The 16983-nt window shown below is 47.2% G+C and overlaps 1 protein-coding gene across 4 annotated transcripts in view; it reads left to right on the forward strand.

The window, feature by feature from the left end:
* The window catches only part of B4GALT7 (beta-1,4-galactosyltransferase 7), a 61719-nt gene that overhangs the window by 31484 nt on the left and 13252 nt on the right, over positions 1 to 16983 (forward strand). The window contains exon 1 of one of the 4 annotated variants that reach the window (XM_073650664.1): positions 14567 to 15097. The exons of 2 other annotated variants lie outside the window; for them this stretch is intronic. In XM_073650664.1, coding sequence (XP_073506765.1) covers positions 15048 to 15097 — 50 coding nt within the window. In that variant the 5' untranslated portion in view covers positions 14567 to 15047. Of the gene's footprint in view, positions 1 to 14566; positions 15098 to 16983 lie in introns of those variants that run through there. One more of the 4 variants, XM_073650666.1, reaches the window with a different exon arrangement.

The following is a 16983-nucleotide window of genomic DNA, read 5'->3' on the forward strand; positions in this document are numbered from 1 at the left end:
AGGCTTTTAAACTCTCTATGTTCCTGTCCCCCAATAGGGCATGGACAACATCCTCCAATGCTGTTGGAAGGCGTATTGAGAAAAAATTCGTATAGCATTAAGGCCTCATTCAGACGTCAGATTTTTGCGTACGAGTGCTATCTGTTTTTCATGGATAGCACTCGTACCTGTAACAGTCTATGGGGCCATTCACATGTCTGTGATTTTACGTGGTCCGTGCAAAATCGCAGAGACCTATTTGATTTTAATCCAAGTATCCAATCAGAATCGGCAAAGCAAATGAAAAATAGGACTGTACTCAGAAGTGGTCTGTTTTTCACAGCCTGTCACATAGAAGGTGAAGAAATTTTTTTTTTACTCCACGTACAAGGAAAAATAAAACCACACTGATCAAAATAATAGGTCAGTTTTTCACGTACGTCAGAAAAATGGATGCCTGAATGAGGTCTTATTCTTGACTCCACACAAGAGAAGTGGAAGGCTGCATGGGCCTGTGTGCAAATACCAGGGCAGAATTTCAGTCCCAGTCTGGCCCCAGCCCCACCATATAATATACTAATCCCAGTCTGGCCTCAGCCCCACCATATAATATACTAATCTCAGTCTGGCCCCAGCCCCACCATATAATATACTAATCCCAGTCTGGCCCCAGCCCCACCATATAATATACTAATCCCAGTCTGGCTCCAGCCCCACCATATAATATACTAATCTCAGTCTGGCCCCAGCCCCACCATATAATATACTAATCCCAGTCTGGCCTCAGCCCCACCATATAATATACTAATCTCAGTCTGGCCCCAGCCTCACCATATAATATACTAATCCCAGTCTCGCCCTAGCCCCACCATATAATATACTAATCCCAGTCTGGCTCCAGCCCCACCATATAATATACTAATCTCAGTCTGGCCCCAGCCCCACCATATAATATACTAATCCCAGTCTGGCCCCAGCCCCACCATATAATATACTAATCCCAGTCTGGCCCCAGCCCCACCATATAATATACTAATCCCAGTCTGGCCCTAGCCCCACCATATAATATACTAATCCCAGTCTGGCCTCAGCCCCACCATATAATATACTAATCTCAGTCTGGCCCCAGCCCCACCATATAATATACTAATCCCAGTCTGGCCCCAGCCCCACCATATAATATACTAATCCCAGTCTGGCCCCAGCCCCACCATATAATATACTAATCCCAGTCTGGCCCCAGCCCCACCATATAATATACTAATCCCAGTCTGGCCGCAGCCTCACCATATAATATACTAATCCCAGTCTGGCCCCATACCCACCATATAATATACTAATCCCAGTCTGGCCCCAGCCCCACCATATAATATACTAATCCCAGTCTGGCCGCAGCCTCACCATATAATATACTAATCCCAGTCTGGCCCCAGCCCCACCATATAATATACTAATCCCAGTCTGGCCGCAGCACCACCATATAATATACTAATCCCAGTCTGGCCCCAGCCCCACCATATAATATACTAATCCCAGTCTGGCCGCAGCCTCACCATATAATATACTAATCCCAGTCTGGCCCCATACCCACCATATAATATACTAATCCCAGTCTGGCCCCAGCCCCACCATATAATATACTAATTCCAGTCTGGCCGCAGCCTCACCATATAATATACTAATCCCAGTCTGGCCCCAGCCCCACCATATAATATACTAATCCCAGTCTGGCCGCAGCCCCACCATATAATATACTAATCCCAGTCTGGCCCCAGCCCCACCATATAATATACTAATCCCAGTCTGGCCCCAGCCCCACCATATAATATACTAATCCCAGTCTGGCCGCAGCCTCACCATATAATATTCTAATCCCAGTCTGGCCCCAGACCCACCATATAATATACTAATCCCAGTCTGGCCGCAGCCTCACCATATAATATTCTAATCCCAGTCTGGCCCCAGACCCACCATATAATATACTAATCCCAGTCTGGCCCCAGCCCCACCATATAATATACTAATCCCAGTCTGGCCCCAGCCCCACCATATAATATACTAATCCCAGTCTGGCCGCAGCCTCACCACATAATATTCTAATCCCAGTCTGGCCCCAGACCCACCATATAATATACTAATCCCAGTCTGGCCCCAGCCCCATCATATAATATACTAATCCCAGTCTGGCCCCAGACCCACCATATAATATACTAATCCCAGTCTGGCCCCAGACCCACCATATAATATACTAATCCCAGTCTGGCCCCAGCCCCACCATATAATATACTAATCCCAGTCTGGCCGCAGCCTCACCATATAATATACTAATCCCAGTCTGGCCGCAGCCTCACCATATAATATACTAATCCCAGTCTGGCCCCAGCCCCACCATATAATATACTAATCCCAGTCTGGCCGCAGCCTCACCATATAATATACTAATCCCAGTCTGGCCGCAGCCCCACCATATAATATACTAATCCCAGTCTGGCCGCAGCCCCACCATATAATATACTAATCCCAGTCTGGTCGCAGCCTCACCATATAATATACTAATCCCAGTCTGGCCGCAGCCTCACCATATAATATACTAATCCCAGTCTGGCCCCAGCCCCACCATATAATATACTAATCCCAGTCTGGCCCCAGCCCCACCATATAATATACTAATCCCAGTCTGGCCGCAGCCTCACCATATAATATACTAATCCCAGTCTGGCCGCAGCCCCACCATATAATATTCTAATCCCAGTCTGGCCCCAGACCCACCATATAATATACTAATCCCAGTCTGGCCCCAGCCCCACCATATAATATACTAATCTCAGTCTGGCCCCAGCCCCACCATATAATATACTAATCCCAGTCTGGCCCCAGCCCCACCATATAATATACTAATCCCAGTCTGGCCCCAGCCCCACCATATAATATACTAATCTCAGTCTGGCCCCAGCCCCACCATATAATATACTAATCCCAGTCTGGCCCCAGCCCCACCATATAATATACTAATCCCAGTCTGGCCGCAGCCTCACCATATAATATACTAATCCCAGTCTGGCCGCAGCCCCACCATATAATATTCTAATCCCAGTTTGGCCCCAGCCCCACCATATAATATACTAATCTCAGTCTGGCCCCAGCCCCACCATATAATATACTAATCCCAGTCTGGCCCCAGCCCCACCATATAATATACTAATCCCAGTCTGGCCCCAGCCCCACCATATAATATACTAATCCCAGTCTGGCCCCAGCCCCACCATATAATATACTAATCCCAGTCTGGCCCCAGACCCACCATATAATATACTAATCCCAGTCTGGCCCCAGCCCCACCATATAATATTCTAATCTCAGTCTGGCCCCAGCCCCACCATATAATATACTAATCTCAGTCTGGCCCCAGCCCCACCATATAATATACTAATCCCAGTCTGGCCCCAGCCCCACCATATAATATACTAATCCCAGTCTGGCCGCAGCCTCACCATATAATATACTAATCCCAGTCTGGCCGCAGCCTCACCATATAATATACTAATCCCAGTCTGGCCCCAGACCCACCATATAATATACTAATCCCAGTCTGGCCCCAGCCCCACCATATAATATTCTAATCTCAGTCTGGCCCCAGCCCCACCATATAATATACTAATCCCAGTCTGGCCGCAGCCTCACCATATAATATACTAATCTCAGTCTGGCCCCAGCCCCACCATATAATATACTAATCCCAGTCTGGCCCCAGCCCCACCATATAATATACTAATCCCAGTCTGGCCGCAGCCTCACCATATAATATTCTAATCCCAGTCTGGCCCCAGCCCCACCATATAATATACTAATCTCAGTCTGGCCCCAGCCCCACCATATAATATACTAATCCCAGTCTGGCCCCAGCCCCACCATATAATATACTAATCCCAGTCTGGCCCCAGCCCCACCATATAATATACTAATCCCAGTCTGGCCCCAGCCCCACCATATAATATACTAATCCCAGTCTGGCCCCAGCCTCACCATATAATATACTAATCTCAGTCTGGCCCCAGCCCCACCATATAATATACTAATCCCAGTCTGGCCCCAGCCCCACCATATAATATACTAATCCCAGTCTGGCCGCAGCCTCACCATATAATATTCTAATCCCAGTCTGGCCCCAGCCCCACCATATAATATACTAATCTCAGTGTGGCCCCAGCCCCACCATATAATATACTAATCCCAGTCTGGCCCCAGCCCCACCATATAATATACTAATCCCAGTCTGGCCCCAGCCCCACCATATAATATACTAATCCCAGTCTGGCCCCAGCCCCACCATATAATATACTAATCCCAGTCTGGCCCCAGACCCACCATATAATTTACTAATCCCAGTCTGGCCCCAGCCCCACCATATAATATTCTAATCTCAGTCTGGCCCCAGCCCCACCATATAATATTCTAATCCCAGTCTGGCCCCAGACCCACCATATAATATACTAATCCCAGTCTGGCCCCAGCCCCACCATATAATATACTAATCTCAGTCTGGCCCCAGCCCCACCATATAATATACTAATCCCAGTCTGGCCCCAGCCCCACCATATAATATACTAATCCCAGTCTGGCCCCAGCCCCACCATATATTATACTAATCTCAGTCTGGCCCCAGCCCCACCATATAATATACTAATCCCAGTCTGGCCCCAGCCCCACCATATAATATACTAATCCCAGTCTGGCCGCAGCCTCACCATATAATATACTAATCCCAGTCTGGCCGCAGCCCCACCATATAATATTCTAATCAAAGTTTGGCCCCAGCCCCACCATATAATATACTAATCTCAGTCTGGCCCCAGCCCCACCATATAATATACTAATCCCAGTCTGGCCCCAGCCCCACCATATAATATACTAATCCCAGTCTGGCCCCAGCCCCACCATATAATATACTAATCCCAGTCTGGCAACAGCCCCACCATATAATATACTAATCCCAGTCTGGCCCCAGACCCACCATATAATATACTAATCCCAGTCTGGCCCCAGCCCCACCATATAATATTCTAATCTCAGTCTGGCCCCAGCCCCACCATATAATATACTAATCTCAGTCTGGCCCCAGCCCCACAATATAATATACTAATCCCAGTCTGGCCCCAGCCCCACCATATAATATACTAATCCCAGTCTGACCGCAGCCTCACCATATAATATACTAATCCCAGTCTGGCCGCAGCCTCACCATATAATATACTAATCCCAGTCTGGCCCCAGACCCACCATATAATATACTAATCCCAGTCTGGCCCCAGCCCCACCATATAATATTCTAATCTCAGTCTGGCCCCAGCCCCACCATATAATATACTAATCTCAGTCTGGCCCCAGCCCCACCATATAATATACTAATCCCAGTCTGGCCGCAGCCTCACCATATAATATACTAATCTTAGTCTGGCCCCAGCCCCACCATATAATATACTAATCCCAGTCTGGCCCCAGCCCCACCATATAATATACTAATCCCAGTCTGGCCCCAGCCCCACCATATAATATACTAATCCCAGTCTGGCCCCAGCCCCACCATATATTATACTAATCTCAGTCTGGCCCCAGCCCCACCATATAATATACTAATCCCAGTCTGGCCCCAGCCCCACCATATAATATACTAATCCCAGTCTGGCCGCAGCCTCACCATATAATATACTAATCCCAGTCTGGCCGCAGCCCCACCATATAATATTCTAATCCCAGTTTGGCCCCAGCCCCACCATATAATATACTAATCTCAGTCTGGCCCCAGCCCCACCATATAATATACTAATCCCAGTCTGGCCCCAGCCCCACCATATAATATACTAATCCCAGTCTGGCCCCAGCCCCACCATATAATATACTAATCCCAGTCTGGCCCCAGCCCCACCATATAATATACTAATCCCAGTCTGGCCCCAGACCCACCATATAATATACTAATCCCAGTCTGGCCCCAGCCCCACCATATAATATTCTAATCTCAGTCTGGCCCCAGCCCCACCATATAATATACTAATCTCAGTCTGGCCCCAGCCCCACCATATAATATACTAATCCCAGTCTGGCCCCAGCCCCACCATATAATATACTAATCCCAGTCTGGCCGCAGCCTCACCATATAATATACTAATCCCAGTCTGGCCGCAGCCTCACCATATAATATACTAATCCCAGTCTGGCCCCAGACCCACCATATAATATACTAATCCCAGTCTGGCCCCAGCCCCACCATATAATATTCTAATCTCAGTCTGGCCCCAGCCCCACCATATAATATACTAATCTCAGTCTGGCCCCAGCCCCACCATATAATATACTAATCCCAGTCTGGCCGCAGCCTCACCATATAATATACTAATCTCAGTCTGGCCCCAGCCCCACCATATAATATACTAATCCCAGTCTGGCCCCAGCCCCACCATATAATATACTAATCCCAGTCTGGCCGCAGCCTCACCATATAATATTCTAATCCCAGTCTGGCCCCAGCCCCACCATATAATATACTAATCTCAGTCTGGCCCCAGCCCCACCATATAATATACTAATCCCAGTCTGGCCCCAGCCCCACCATATAATATACTAATCCCAGTCTGGCCCCAGCCCCACCATATAATATACTAATCCCAGTCTGGCCCCAGCCCCACCATATAATATACTAATCCCAGTCTGGCCCCAGCCTCACCATATAATATACTAATCTCAGTCTGGCCCCAGCCCCACCATATAATATACTAATCCCAGTCTGGCCCCAGCCCCACCATATAATATACTAATCCCAGTCTGGCCCCAGCCCCACCATATAATATACTAATCCCAGTCTGGCCCCAGACCCACCATATAATTTACTAATCCCAGTCTGGCCCCAGCCCCACCATATAATATTCTAATCTCAGTCTGGCCCCAGCCCCACCATATAATATTCTAATCCCAGTCTGGCCCCAGACCCACCATATAATATACTAATCCCAGTCTGGCCCCAGCCCCACCATATAATATACTAATCTCAGTCTGGCCCCAGCCCCACCATATAATATACTAATCCCAGTCTGGCCCCAGCCCCACCATATAATATACTAATCCCAGTCTGGCCCCAGCCCCACCATATATTATACTAATCTCAGTCTGGCCCCAGCCCCACCATATAATATACTAATCCCAGTCTGGCCCCAGCCCCACCATATAATATACTAATCCCAGTCTGGCCGCAGCCTCACCATATAATATACTAATCCCAGTCTGGCCGCAGCCCCACCATATAATATTCTAATCCCAGTTTGGCCCCAGCCCCACCATATAATATACTAATCTCAGTCTGGCCCCAGCCCCACCATATAATATACTAATCCCAGTCTGGCCCCAGCCCCACCATATAATATACTAATCCCAGTCTGGCCCCAGCCCCACCATATAATATACTAATCCCAGTCTGGCAACAGCCCCACCATATAATATACTAATCCCAGTCTGGCCCCAGACCCACCATATAATATACTAATCCCAGTCTGGCCCCAGCCCCACCATATAATATTCTAATCTCAGTCTGGCCCCAGCCCCACCATATAATATACTAATCTCAGTCTGGCCCCAGCCCCACAATATAATATACTAATCCCAGTCTGGCCCCAGCCCCACCATATAATATACTAATCCCAGTCTGACCGCAGCCTCACCATATAATATACTAATCCCAGTCTGGCCGCAGCCTCACCATATAATATACTAATCCCAGTCTGGCCCCAGACCCACCATATAATATACTAATCCCAGTCTGGCCCCAGCCCCACCATATAATATTCTAATCTCAGTCTGGCCCCAGCCCCACCATATAATATACTAATCTCAGTCTGGCCCCAGCCCCACCATATAATATACTAATCCCAGTCTGGCCGCAGCCTCACCATATAATATACTAATCTCAGTCTGGCCCCAGCCCCACCATATAATATACTAATCCCAGTCTGGCCCCAGCCCCACCATATAATATACTAATCCCAGTCTGGCCCCAGCCCCACCATATAATATACTAATCCCAGTCTGGCCCCAGCCCCACCATATATTATACTAATCTCAGTCTGGCCCCAGCCCCACCATATAATATACTAATCCCAGTCTGGCCCCAGCCCCACCATATAATATACTAATCCCAGTCTGGCCGCAGCCTCACCATATAATATACTAATCCCAGTCTGGCCGCAGCCCCACCATATAATATTCTAATCCCAGTTTGGCCCCAGCCCCACCATATAATATACTAATCTCAGTCTGGCCCCAGCCCCACCATATAATATACTAATCCCAGTCTGGCCCCAGCCCCACCATATAATATACTAATCCCAGTCTGGCCCCAGCCCCACCATATAATATACTAATCCCAGTCTGGCCCCAGCCCCACCATATAATATACTAATCCCAGTCTGGCCCCAGACCCACCATATAATATACTAATCCCAGTCTGGCCCCAGCCCCACCATATAATATTCTAATCTCAGTCTGGCCCCAGCCCCACCATATAATATACTAATCTCAGTCTGGCCCCAGCCCCACCATATAATATACTAATCCCAGTCTGGCCCCAGCCCCACCATATAATATACTAATCCCAGTCTGGCCGCAGCCTCACCATATAATATACTAATCCCAGTCTGGCCGCAGCCTCACCATATAATATACTAATCCCAGTCTGGCCCCAGACCCACCATATAATATACTAATCCCAGTCTGGCCCCAGCCCCACCATATAATATTCTAATCTCAGTCTGGCCCCAGCCCCACCATATAATATACTAATCTCAGTCTGGCCCCAGCCCCACCATATAATATACTAATCCCAGTCTGGCCGCAGCCTCACCATATAATATACTAATCTCAGTCTGGCCCCAGCCCCACCATATAATATACTAATCCCAGTCTGGCCCCAGCCCCACCATATAATATACTAATCCCAGTCTGGCCGCAGCCTCACCATATAATATTCTAATCCCAGTCTGGCCCCAGCCCCACCATATAATATACTAATCTCAGTCTGGCCCCAGCCCCACCATATAATATACTAATCCCAGTCTGGCCCCAGCCCCACCATATAATATACTAATCCCAGTCTGGCCCCAGCCCCACCATATAATATACTAATCCCAGTCTGGCCCCAGCCCCACCATATAATATACTAATCCCAGTCTGGCCCCAGCCTCACCATATAATATACTAATCTCAGTCTGGCCCCAGCCCCACCATATAATATACTAATCCCAGTCTGGCCCCAGCCCCACCATATAATATACTAATCCCAGTCTGGCCGCAGCCTCACCATATAATATTCTAATCCCAGTCTGGCCCCAGCCCCACCATATAATATACTAATCTCAGTCTGGCCCCAGCCCCACCATATAATATACTAATCCCAGTCTGGCCCCAGCCCCACCATATAATATACTAATCCCAGTCTGGCCCCAGCCCCACCATATAATATACTAATCCCAGTCTGGCCCCAGCCCCACCATATAATATACTAATCCCAGTCTGGCCCCAGACCCACCATATAATATACTAATCCCAGTCTGGCCCCAGCCCCACCATATAATATTCTAATCTCAGTCTGGCCCCAGCCCCACCATATAATATACTAATCTCAGTCTGGCCCCAGCCCCACCATATAATATACTAATCCCAGTCTGGCCCCAGCCCCACCATATAATATACTAATCCCAGTCTGGCCGTAGCCTCACCATATAATATACTAATCCCAGTCTGGCCGCAGCCTCACCATATAATATACTAATCCCAGTCTGGCCCCAGACCCACCATATAATATACTAATCCCAGTCTGGCCCCAGCCCCACCATATAATATTCTAATCTCAGTCTGGCCCCAGCCCCACCATATAATATACTAATCTCAGTCTGGCCCCAGCCCCACCATATAATATACTAATCCCAGTCTGGCCGCAGCCTCACCATATAATATACTAATCTCAGTCTGGCCCCAGCCCCACCATATAATATACTAATCCCAGTCTGGCCCCAGCCCCACCATATAATATACTAATCCCAGTCTGGCCGCAGCCTCACCATATAATATTCTAATCCCAGTCTGGCCCCAGCCCCACCATATAATATACTAATCTCAGTCTGGCCCCAGCCCCACCATATAATATACTAATCCCAGTCTGGCCCCAGCCCCACCATATAATATACTAATCCCAGTCTGGCCCCAGCCCCACAATATAATATACTAATCCCAGTCTGGCCCCAGCCCCACCATATAATATACTAATCCCAGTCTGGCCCCAGCCTCACCATATAATATACTAATCCCAGTCTGGCCCCAGCCCCACCATATAATATACTAATCCCAGTCTGGCCCCAGCCCCACCATATAATATACTAATCCCAGTCTGGCCGCAGCCTCACCATATAATATTCTAATCTCAGTCTGGCCCCAGCCTCACCATATAATATACTAATCTCAGTCTGGCCCCAGCCCCACCATATAATATACTAATCTCAGTCTGGCCCCAGCCCCACCATATAATATACTAATCCCAGTCTGACCGCAGCCTCACCATATAATATACTAATCCCAGTCTGGCCGCAGCCTCACCATATAATATACTAATCCCAGTCTGGCCCCAGACCCACCATATAATATACTAATCCCAGTCTGGCCCCAGCCCCACCATATAATATTCTAATCTCAGTCTGGCCCCAGCCCCACCATATAATATACTAATCTCAGTCTGGCCCCAGCCCCACCATATAATATACTAATCCCAGTCTGGCCGCAGCCTCACCATATAATATACTAATCTCAGTCTGGCCCCAGCCCCACCATATAATATACTAATCCCAGTCTGGCCCCAGCCCCACCATATAATATACTAATCCCAGTCTGGCCCCAGCCCCACCATATAATATACTAATCCCAGTCTGGCCCCAGCCCCACCATATATTATACTAATCTCAGTCTGGCCCCAGCCCCACCATATAATATACTAATCCCAGTCTGGCCCCAGCCCCACCATATAATATACTAATCCCAGTCTGGCCGCAGCCTCACCATATAATATACTAATCCCAGTCTGGCCGCAGCCCCACCATATAATATTCTAATCCCAGTTTGGCCCCAGCCCCACCATATAATATACTAATCTCAGTCTGGCCCCAGCCCCACCATATAATATACTAATCCCAGTCTGGCCCCAGCCCCACCATATAATATACTAATCCCAGTCTGGCCCCAGCCCCACCATATAATATACTAATCCCAGTCTGGCCCCAGCCCCACCATATAATATACTAATCCCAGTCTGGCCCCAGACCCACCATATAATATACTAATCCCAGTCTGGCCCCAGCCCCACCATATAATATTCTAATCTCAGTCTGGCCCCAGCCCCACCATATAATATACTAATCTCAGTCTGGCCCCAGCCCCACCATATAATATACTAATCCCAGTCTGGCCCCAGCCCCACCATATAATATACTAATCCCAGTCTGGCCGCAGCCTCACCATATAATATACTAATCCCAGTCTGGCCGCAGCCTCACCATATAATATACTAATCCCAGTCTGGCCCCAGACCCACCATATAATATACTAATCCCAGTCTGGCCCCAGCCCCACCATATAATATTCTAATCTCAGTCTGGCCCCAGCCCCACCATATAATATACTAATCTCAGTCTGGCCCCAGCCCCACCATATAATATACTAATCCCAGTCTGGCCGCAGCCTCACCATATAATATACTAATCTCAGTCTGGCCCCAGCCCCACCATATAATATACTAATCCCAGTCTGGCCCCAGCCCCACCATATAATATACTAATCCCAGTCTGGCCGCAGCCTCACCATATAATATTCTAATCCCAGTCTGGCCCCAGCCCCACCATATAATATACTAATCTCAGTCTGGCCCCAGCCCCACCATATAATATACTAATCCCAGTCTGGCCCCAGCCCCACCATATAATATACTAATCCCAGTCTGGCCCCAGCCCCACCATATAATATACTAATCCCAGTCTGGCCCCAGCCCCACCATATAATATACTAATCCCAGTCTGGCCCCAGCCTCACCATATAATATACTAATCTCAGTCTGGCCCCAGCCCCACCATATAATATACTAATCCCAGTCTGGCCCCAGCCCCACCATATAATATACTAATCCCAGTCTGGCCGCAGCCTCACCATATAATATTCTAATCCCAGTCTGGCCCCAGCCCCACCATATAATATACTAATCTCAGTCTGGCCCCAGCCCCACCATATAATATACTAATCCCAGTCTGGCCCCAGCCCCACCATATAATATACTAATCCCAGTCTGGCCCCAGCCCCACCATATAATATACTAATCCCAGTCTGGCCCCAGCCCCACCATATAATATACTAATCCCAGTCTGGCCCCAGACCCACCATATAATATACTAATCCCAGTCTGGCCCCAGCCCCACCATATAATATTCTAATCTCAGTCTGGCCCCAGCCCCACCATATAATATACTAATCTCAGTCTGGCCCCAGCCCCACCATATAATATACTAATCCCAGTCTGGCCCCAGCCCCACCATATAATATACTAATCCCAGTCTGGCCGTAGCCTCACCATATAATATACTAATCCCAGTCTGGCCGCAGCCTCACCATATAATATACTAATCCCAGTCTGGCCCCAGACCCACCATATAATATACTAATCCCAGTCTGGCCCCAGCCCCACCATATAATATTCTAATCTCAGTCTGGCCCCAGCCCCACCATATAATATACTAATCTCAGTCTGGCCCCAGCCCCACCATATAATATACTAATCCCAGTCTGGCCGCAGCCTCACCATATAATATACTAATCTCAGTCTGGCCCCAGCCCCACCATATAATATACTAATCCCAGTCTGGCCCCAGCCCCACCATATAATATACTAATCCCAGTCTGGCCGCAGCCTCACCATATAATATTCTAATCCCAGTCTGGCCCCAGCCCCACCATATAATATACTAATCTCAGTCTGGCCCCAGCCCCACCATATAATATACTAATCCCAGTCTGGCCCCAGCCCCACCATATAATATACTAATCCCAGTCTGGCCCCAGCCCCACAATATAATATACTAATCCCAGTCTGGCCCCAGCCCCACCATATAATATACTAATCCCAGTCTGGCCCCAGCCTCACCATATAATATACTAATCTCAGTCTGGCCCCAGCCCCACCATATAATATACTAATCCCAGTCTGGCCCCAGCCCCACCATATAATATACTAATCCCAGTCTGGCCGCAGCCTCACCATATAATATTCTAATCCCAGTCTGGCCCCAGCCTCACCATATAATATACTAATCTCAGTCTGGCCCCAGCCCCACCATATAATATACTAATCTCAGTCTGGCCCCAGCCCCACCATATAATATACTAATCTCAGTCTGGCCCCAGCCCCACCATATAATATACTAATCCCAGTCTGGCCGCAGCCTCACCATATAATATACTAATCTCAGTCTGGCCCCAGCCCCACCATATAATATACTAATCCCAGTCTGGCCCCAGCCCCACCATATAATATACTAATCCCAGTCTGGCCGCAGCCTCACCATATAATATTCTAATCCCAGTCTGGCCCCAGCCCCACCATATAATATACTAATCTCAGTCTGGCCCCAGCCCCACCATATAATATACTAATCCCAGTCTGGCCCCAGCCCCACCATATAATATACTAATCCCAGTCTGGCCCCAGCCCCACCATATAATATACTAATCCCAGTCTGGCCCCAGCCCCACCATATAATATACTAATCCCAGTCTGGCCCCAGCCTCACCATATAATATACTAATCTCAGTCTGGCCCCAGCCCCACCATATAATATACTAATCCCAGTCTGGCCCCAGCCCCACCATATAATTTACTAATCCCAGTCTGGCCGCAGCCTCACCATATAATATACTAATCCCAGTCTGGCCCCAGCCTCACCATATAATATACTAATCTCAGTCTGGCCCCAGCCCCACCATATAATATACTAATCTCAGTCTGGCCCCAGCCCCACCATATAATATACTAATCTCAGTCTGGCCCCAGCCTCACCATATAATATACTAATCTCAGTCTGGCCCCAGCCCCACCATATAATATACTAATCTCAGTCTGGCCCCAGCCCCACCATATAATATACTAATCTCAGTCTGGCCCCAGCCCCACCATATAATATACTAATCTCAGTCTGGCCCCAGCCTCACCATATAATAATTAGCTAATGTCTACACTTTAGGAATATGGGATTGCTTCCTCTCGCCTTTCATAAAGTAGATGTATATTTTTAACTGTAGACAGAAAATGCAGCAAGTATAAGAACACGGCATATATATATATATACATATATATATATATATATATATATATATATATGTATATATATATATATATATATATATATATATACATTAGATACAGCTCATTTTTCCTGCTTCCGACAGCAATCGTGTCCAGAAAAGACCCTTTCTACATAGGAACGTTTAGTGCCGGAACCTTTAACACGTGGTTCTGTAGCGTGGGCGGAAATAGTAGAGTGACGGAGCAGTGTGCTGCAAGCCAGCGTGTAACGGGTCTGTAAGAGGAGCTGCGCCGGGGGGCTATGGACTGTTCCCGGGGGGCTTAGTGTACGGGGACTGCTCTGCTGCTGTGTCCGCACAGACACCGGATAGTGGGGGCTTGTGCGCCATATTAGCTCTGCTCCTATAGACACTGCTGGTGCTGCTCGGAACTCTGGCAGACCTACTTTAGCGAGTTGTAGATGCAGTTGCCCCCTGTGGATAGATACGTGGTCATTGCTAGGGATTATATGGGAATATTATAGATATTGATTTTCCTATTATGGGGTCATGACATCCAGTGCCGAGTGTCCCCTAGCCAGGCAATGCATGTGATGTGTACACAGCTCAGGCTGTAGGATGCTTTTATTTGTGGCCATAGATGGTTATGAATATGTAAATTTACTGTACTACTGAGTCGCATACAAGCAGAGATGTACTTGACTCGAAGAAAACCAGCCTTGTATCTGCGGGAGGATAGTAGGTGAGAACGACATAACCGCTCATTCTTCATCCCTATACAGGGGTCCGGCACACACCATGGCCGGCCACGTGCCCCAAGATGGCTTGTATCTTACGGCTCACTCATCCCACATTCATATCTCATTTTTTTTCCATTGAAAACATGCTGCCAATCCATCTAAAAAGGTTTGGGAGGATTTTTTTTAAAAGTGGGTGGGGGGGAAGTAGGGAATGTTATAATTATAAGGCCAGTTACTGACCTTTGTGGTAATATTTGCATGTCCGTCATTTGATTTGGAGTATGGCAGGTTATTACTTCTGGTAACAGTGAGGCTTTGCAGAACGGACAGAATATTTTTATTATATCATTCCTTACTCTTTGCCCACTTAAATCTCTGAAACGTTGTTAATTTTGGCAGTTTTTTTTTATTGTCCCCTATGTTATCAATCAGTAGTTTGTGTAGTGAGGGTATTTATAATACTTACTGGTTGCCCTTCTGCCACTTTCACCGCCGTTCCAGTCACTCTTCTGCATATTTATTTCTGGCTCGCACAACGAACCATTAGTTCTTTTCTCAGGCCAGATTCACACGAGCATATAAAAAATTGTCCGAAAACTGTTTTGTTTTTTTATTTCCTCACTTGTCATCCGTATGCAATCTGCTTTTTACAGCAGCAAGAATGATTAAAAATTTACCAGACCATTTACATTGCAATTTTTTAACATAGAAAAATGTATCTGTAAAAAAACAAAAACAAACCAGATGCTCTCTATGGCATCCAATTTATTTTTTTGTGGACCCATAGACTTGAATGGGTGAGTCTCATTTGACATCTTCCAAATCCGAAAGTAGTGCACCTGTGACTCTTTTTTCACACTTAGGCTGTGTGCCCACGATGCGGTTTTTAAGCATTTACGCAGCGGCAATTCCGCTAAAAAAACGCTTGGTAGACGGTCTGCCATGTTTCCCAATGATAATCCGCATGTGCTGTGCACATGCTGCGGAAATTTCCGCTGCTGATTGTCATTGCTGAAAAATACACAGTACTACCAATTATTTTGCGGAAGCGCTGCGTTTTCGCCGCCATTGACTTGCATTGGAATTCATGGAATCCGCATCACTACATGTGCACATGCGCATTCCATGCGTTTCAATGTGCGGATGGTACCCAGGTCTGGAGGAGAGGAGACTCCTCCGGACCCGGGTACCATAGTACCTGTAAAAAATAAATAAAAAAATATAAAAATAAACATTATACTTACCTTCTGATGGCCCCCGGTGTGCTTGTCTTGCTGGCAGATCGCGGTGGACTCAAGGACCTGCGCTGACGTCATTTAGTCATGTTACTGGGTCACGCGACATCTGACGTCGGCAGGTCCTTTAGTGTACCCTGAGCTGCCGGCAAACCAAGATGCATCGGATAAAGACACCAAGGGCCATCAGAAGGTAAGTATAATATTCATTTTTTATTTTTTACCATTCTTTCAGTCACACTATATAAATCCATGCAAACGGCATGGATTTATATAGTGTGACCAAGTTCAAGTGATGCTAAAATCGCTTGGAAAGCGCTTGACATCCCGCATGCGGAAATGCATGTGAAAAACGCTTCACTTCCGCTTGTCCCTGGCAGGAAAAACGCATGTACAATCCCCATGCGTTTTTTCTGCCAGGGAGATGCAGAATCGCTCAGGAAAAAATCCAGAGCATTTCCGCATCGTATGCACATAGCCTAAGATTAAGTTCATGAAAATCACTCATCTGCACTGCCCCATTGAATAATCTTGTTCCTAGTGCAGTCCATTTTTTCACTCGGACTGAAAATATGCGTGAACATAGCCTTAACCCCTTTACCACCTTTTGGATTTTTGCGTTTTTGTTTATTTCTCCCTTTATTTCCAGAGCC

Source organism: Phyllobates terribilis, unplaced genomic scaffold (assembly GCF_046119375.1).
Source record: "Phyllobates terribilis strain yellow unplaced genomic scaffold, ASM4611937v1 Scaffold_11__3_contigs__length_659146591, whole genome shotgun sequence".
Taxonomy (NCBI): Eukaryota; Metazoa; Chordata; class Amphibia; order Anura; family Dendrobatidae; genus Phyllobates; species Phyllobates terribilis.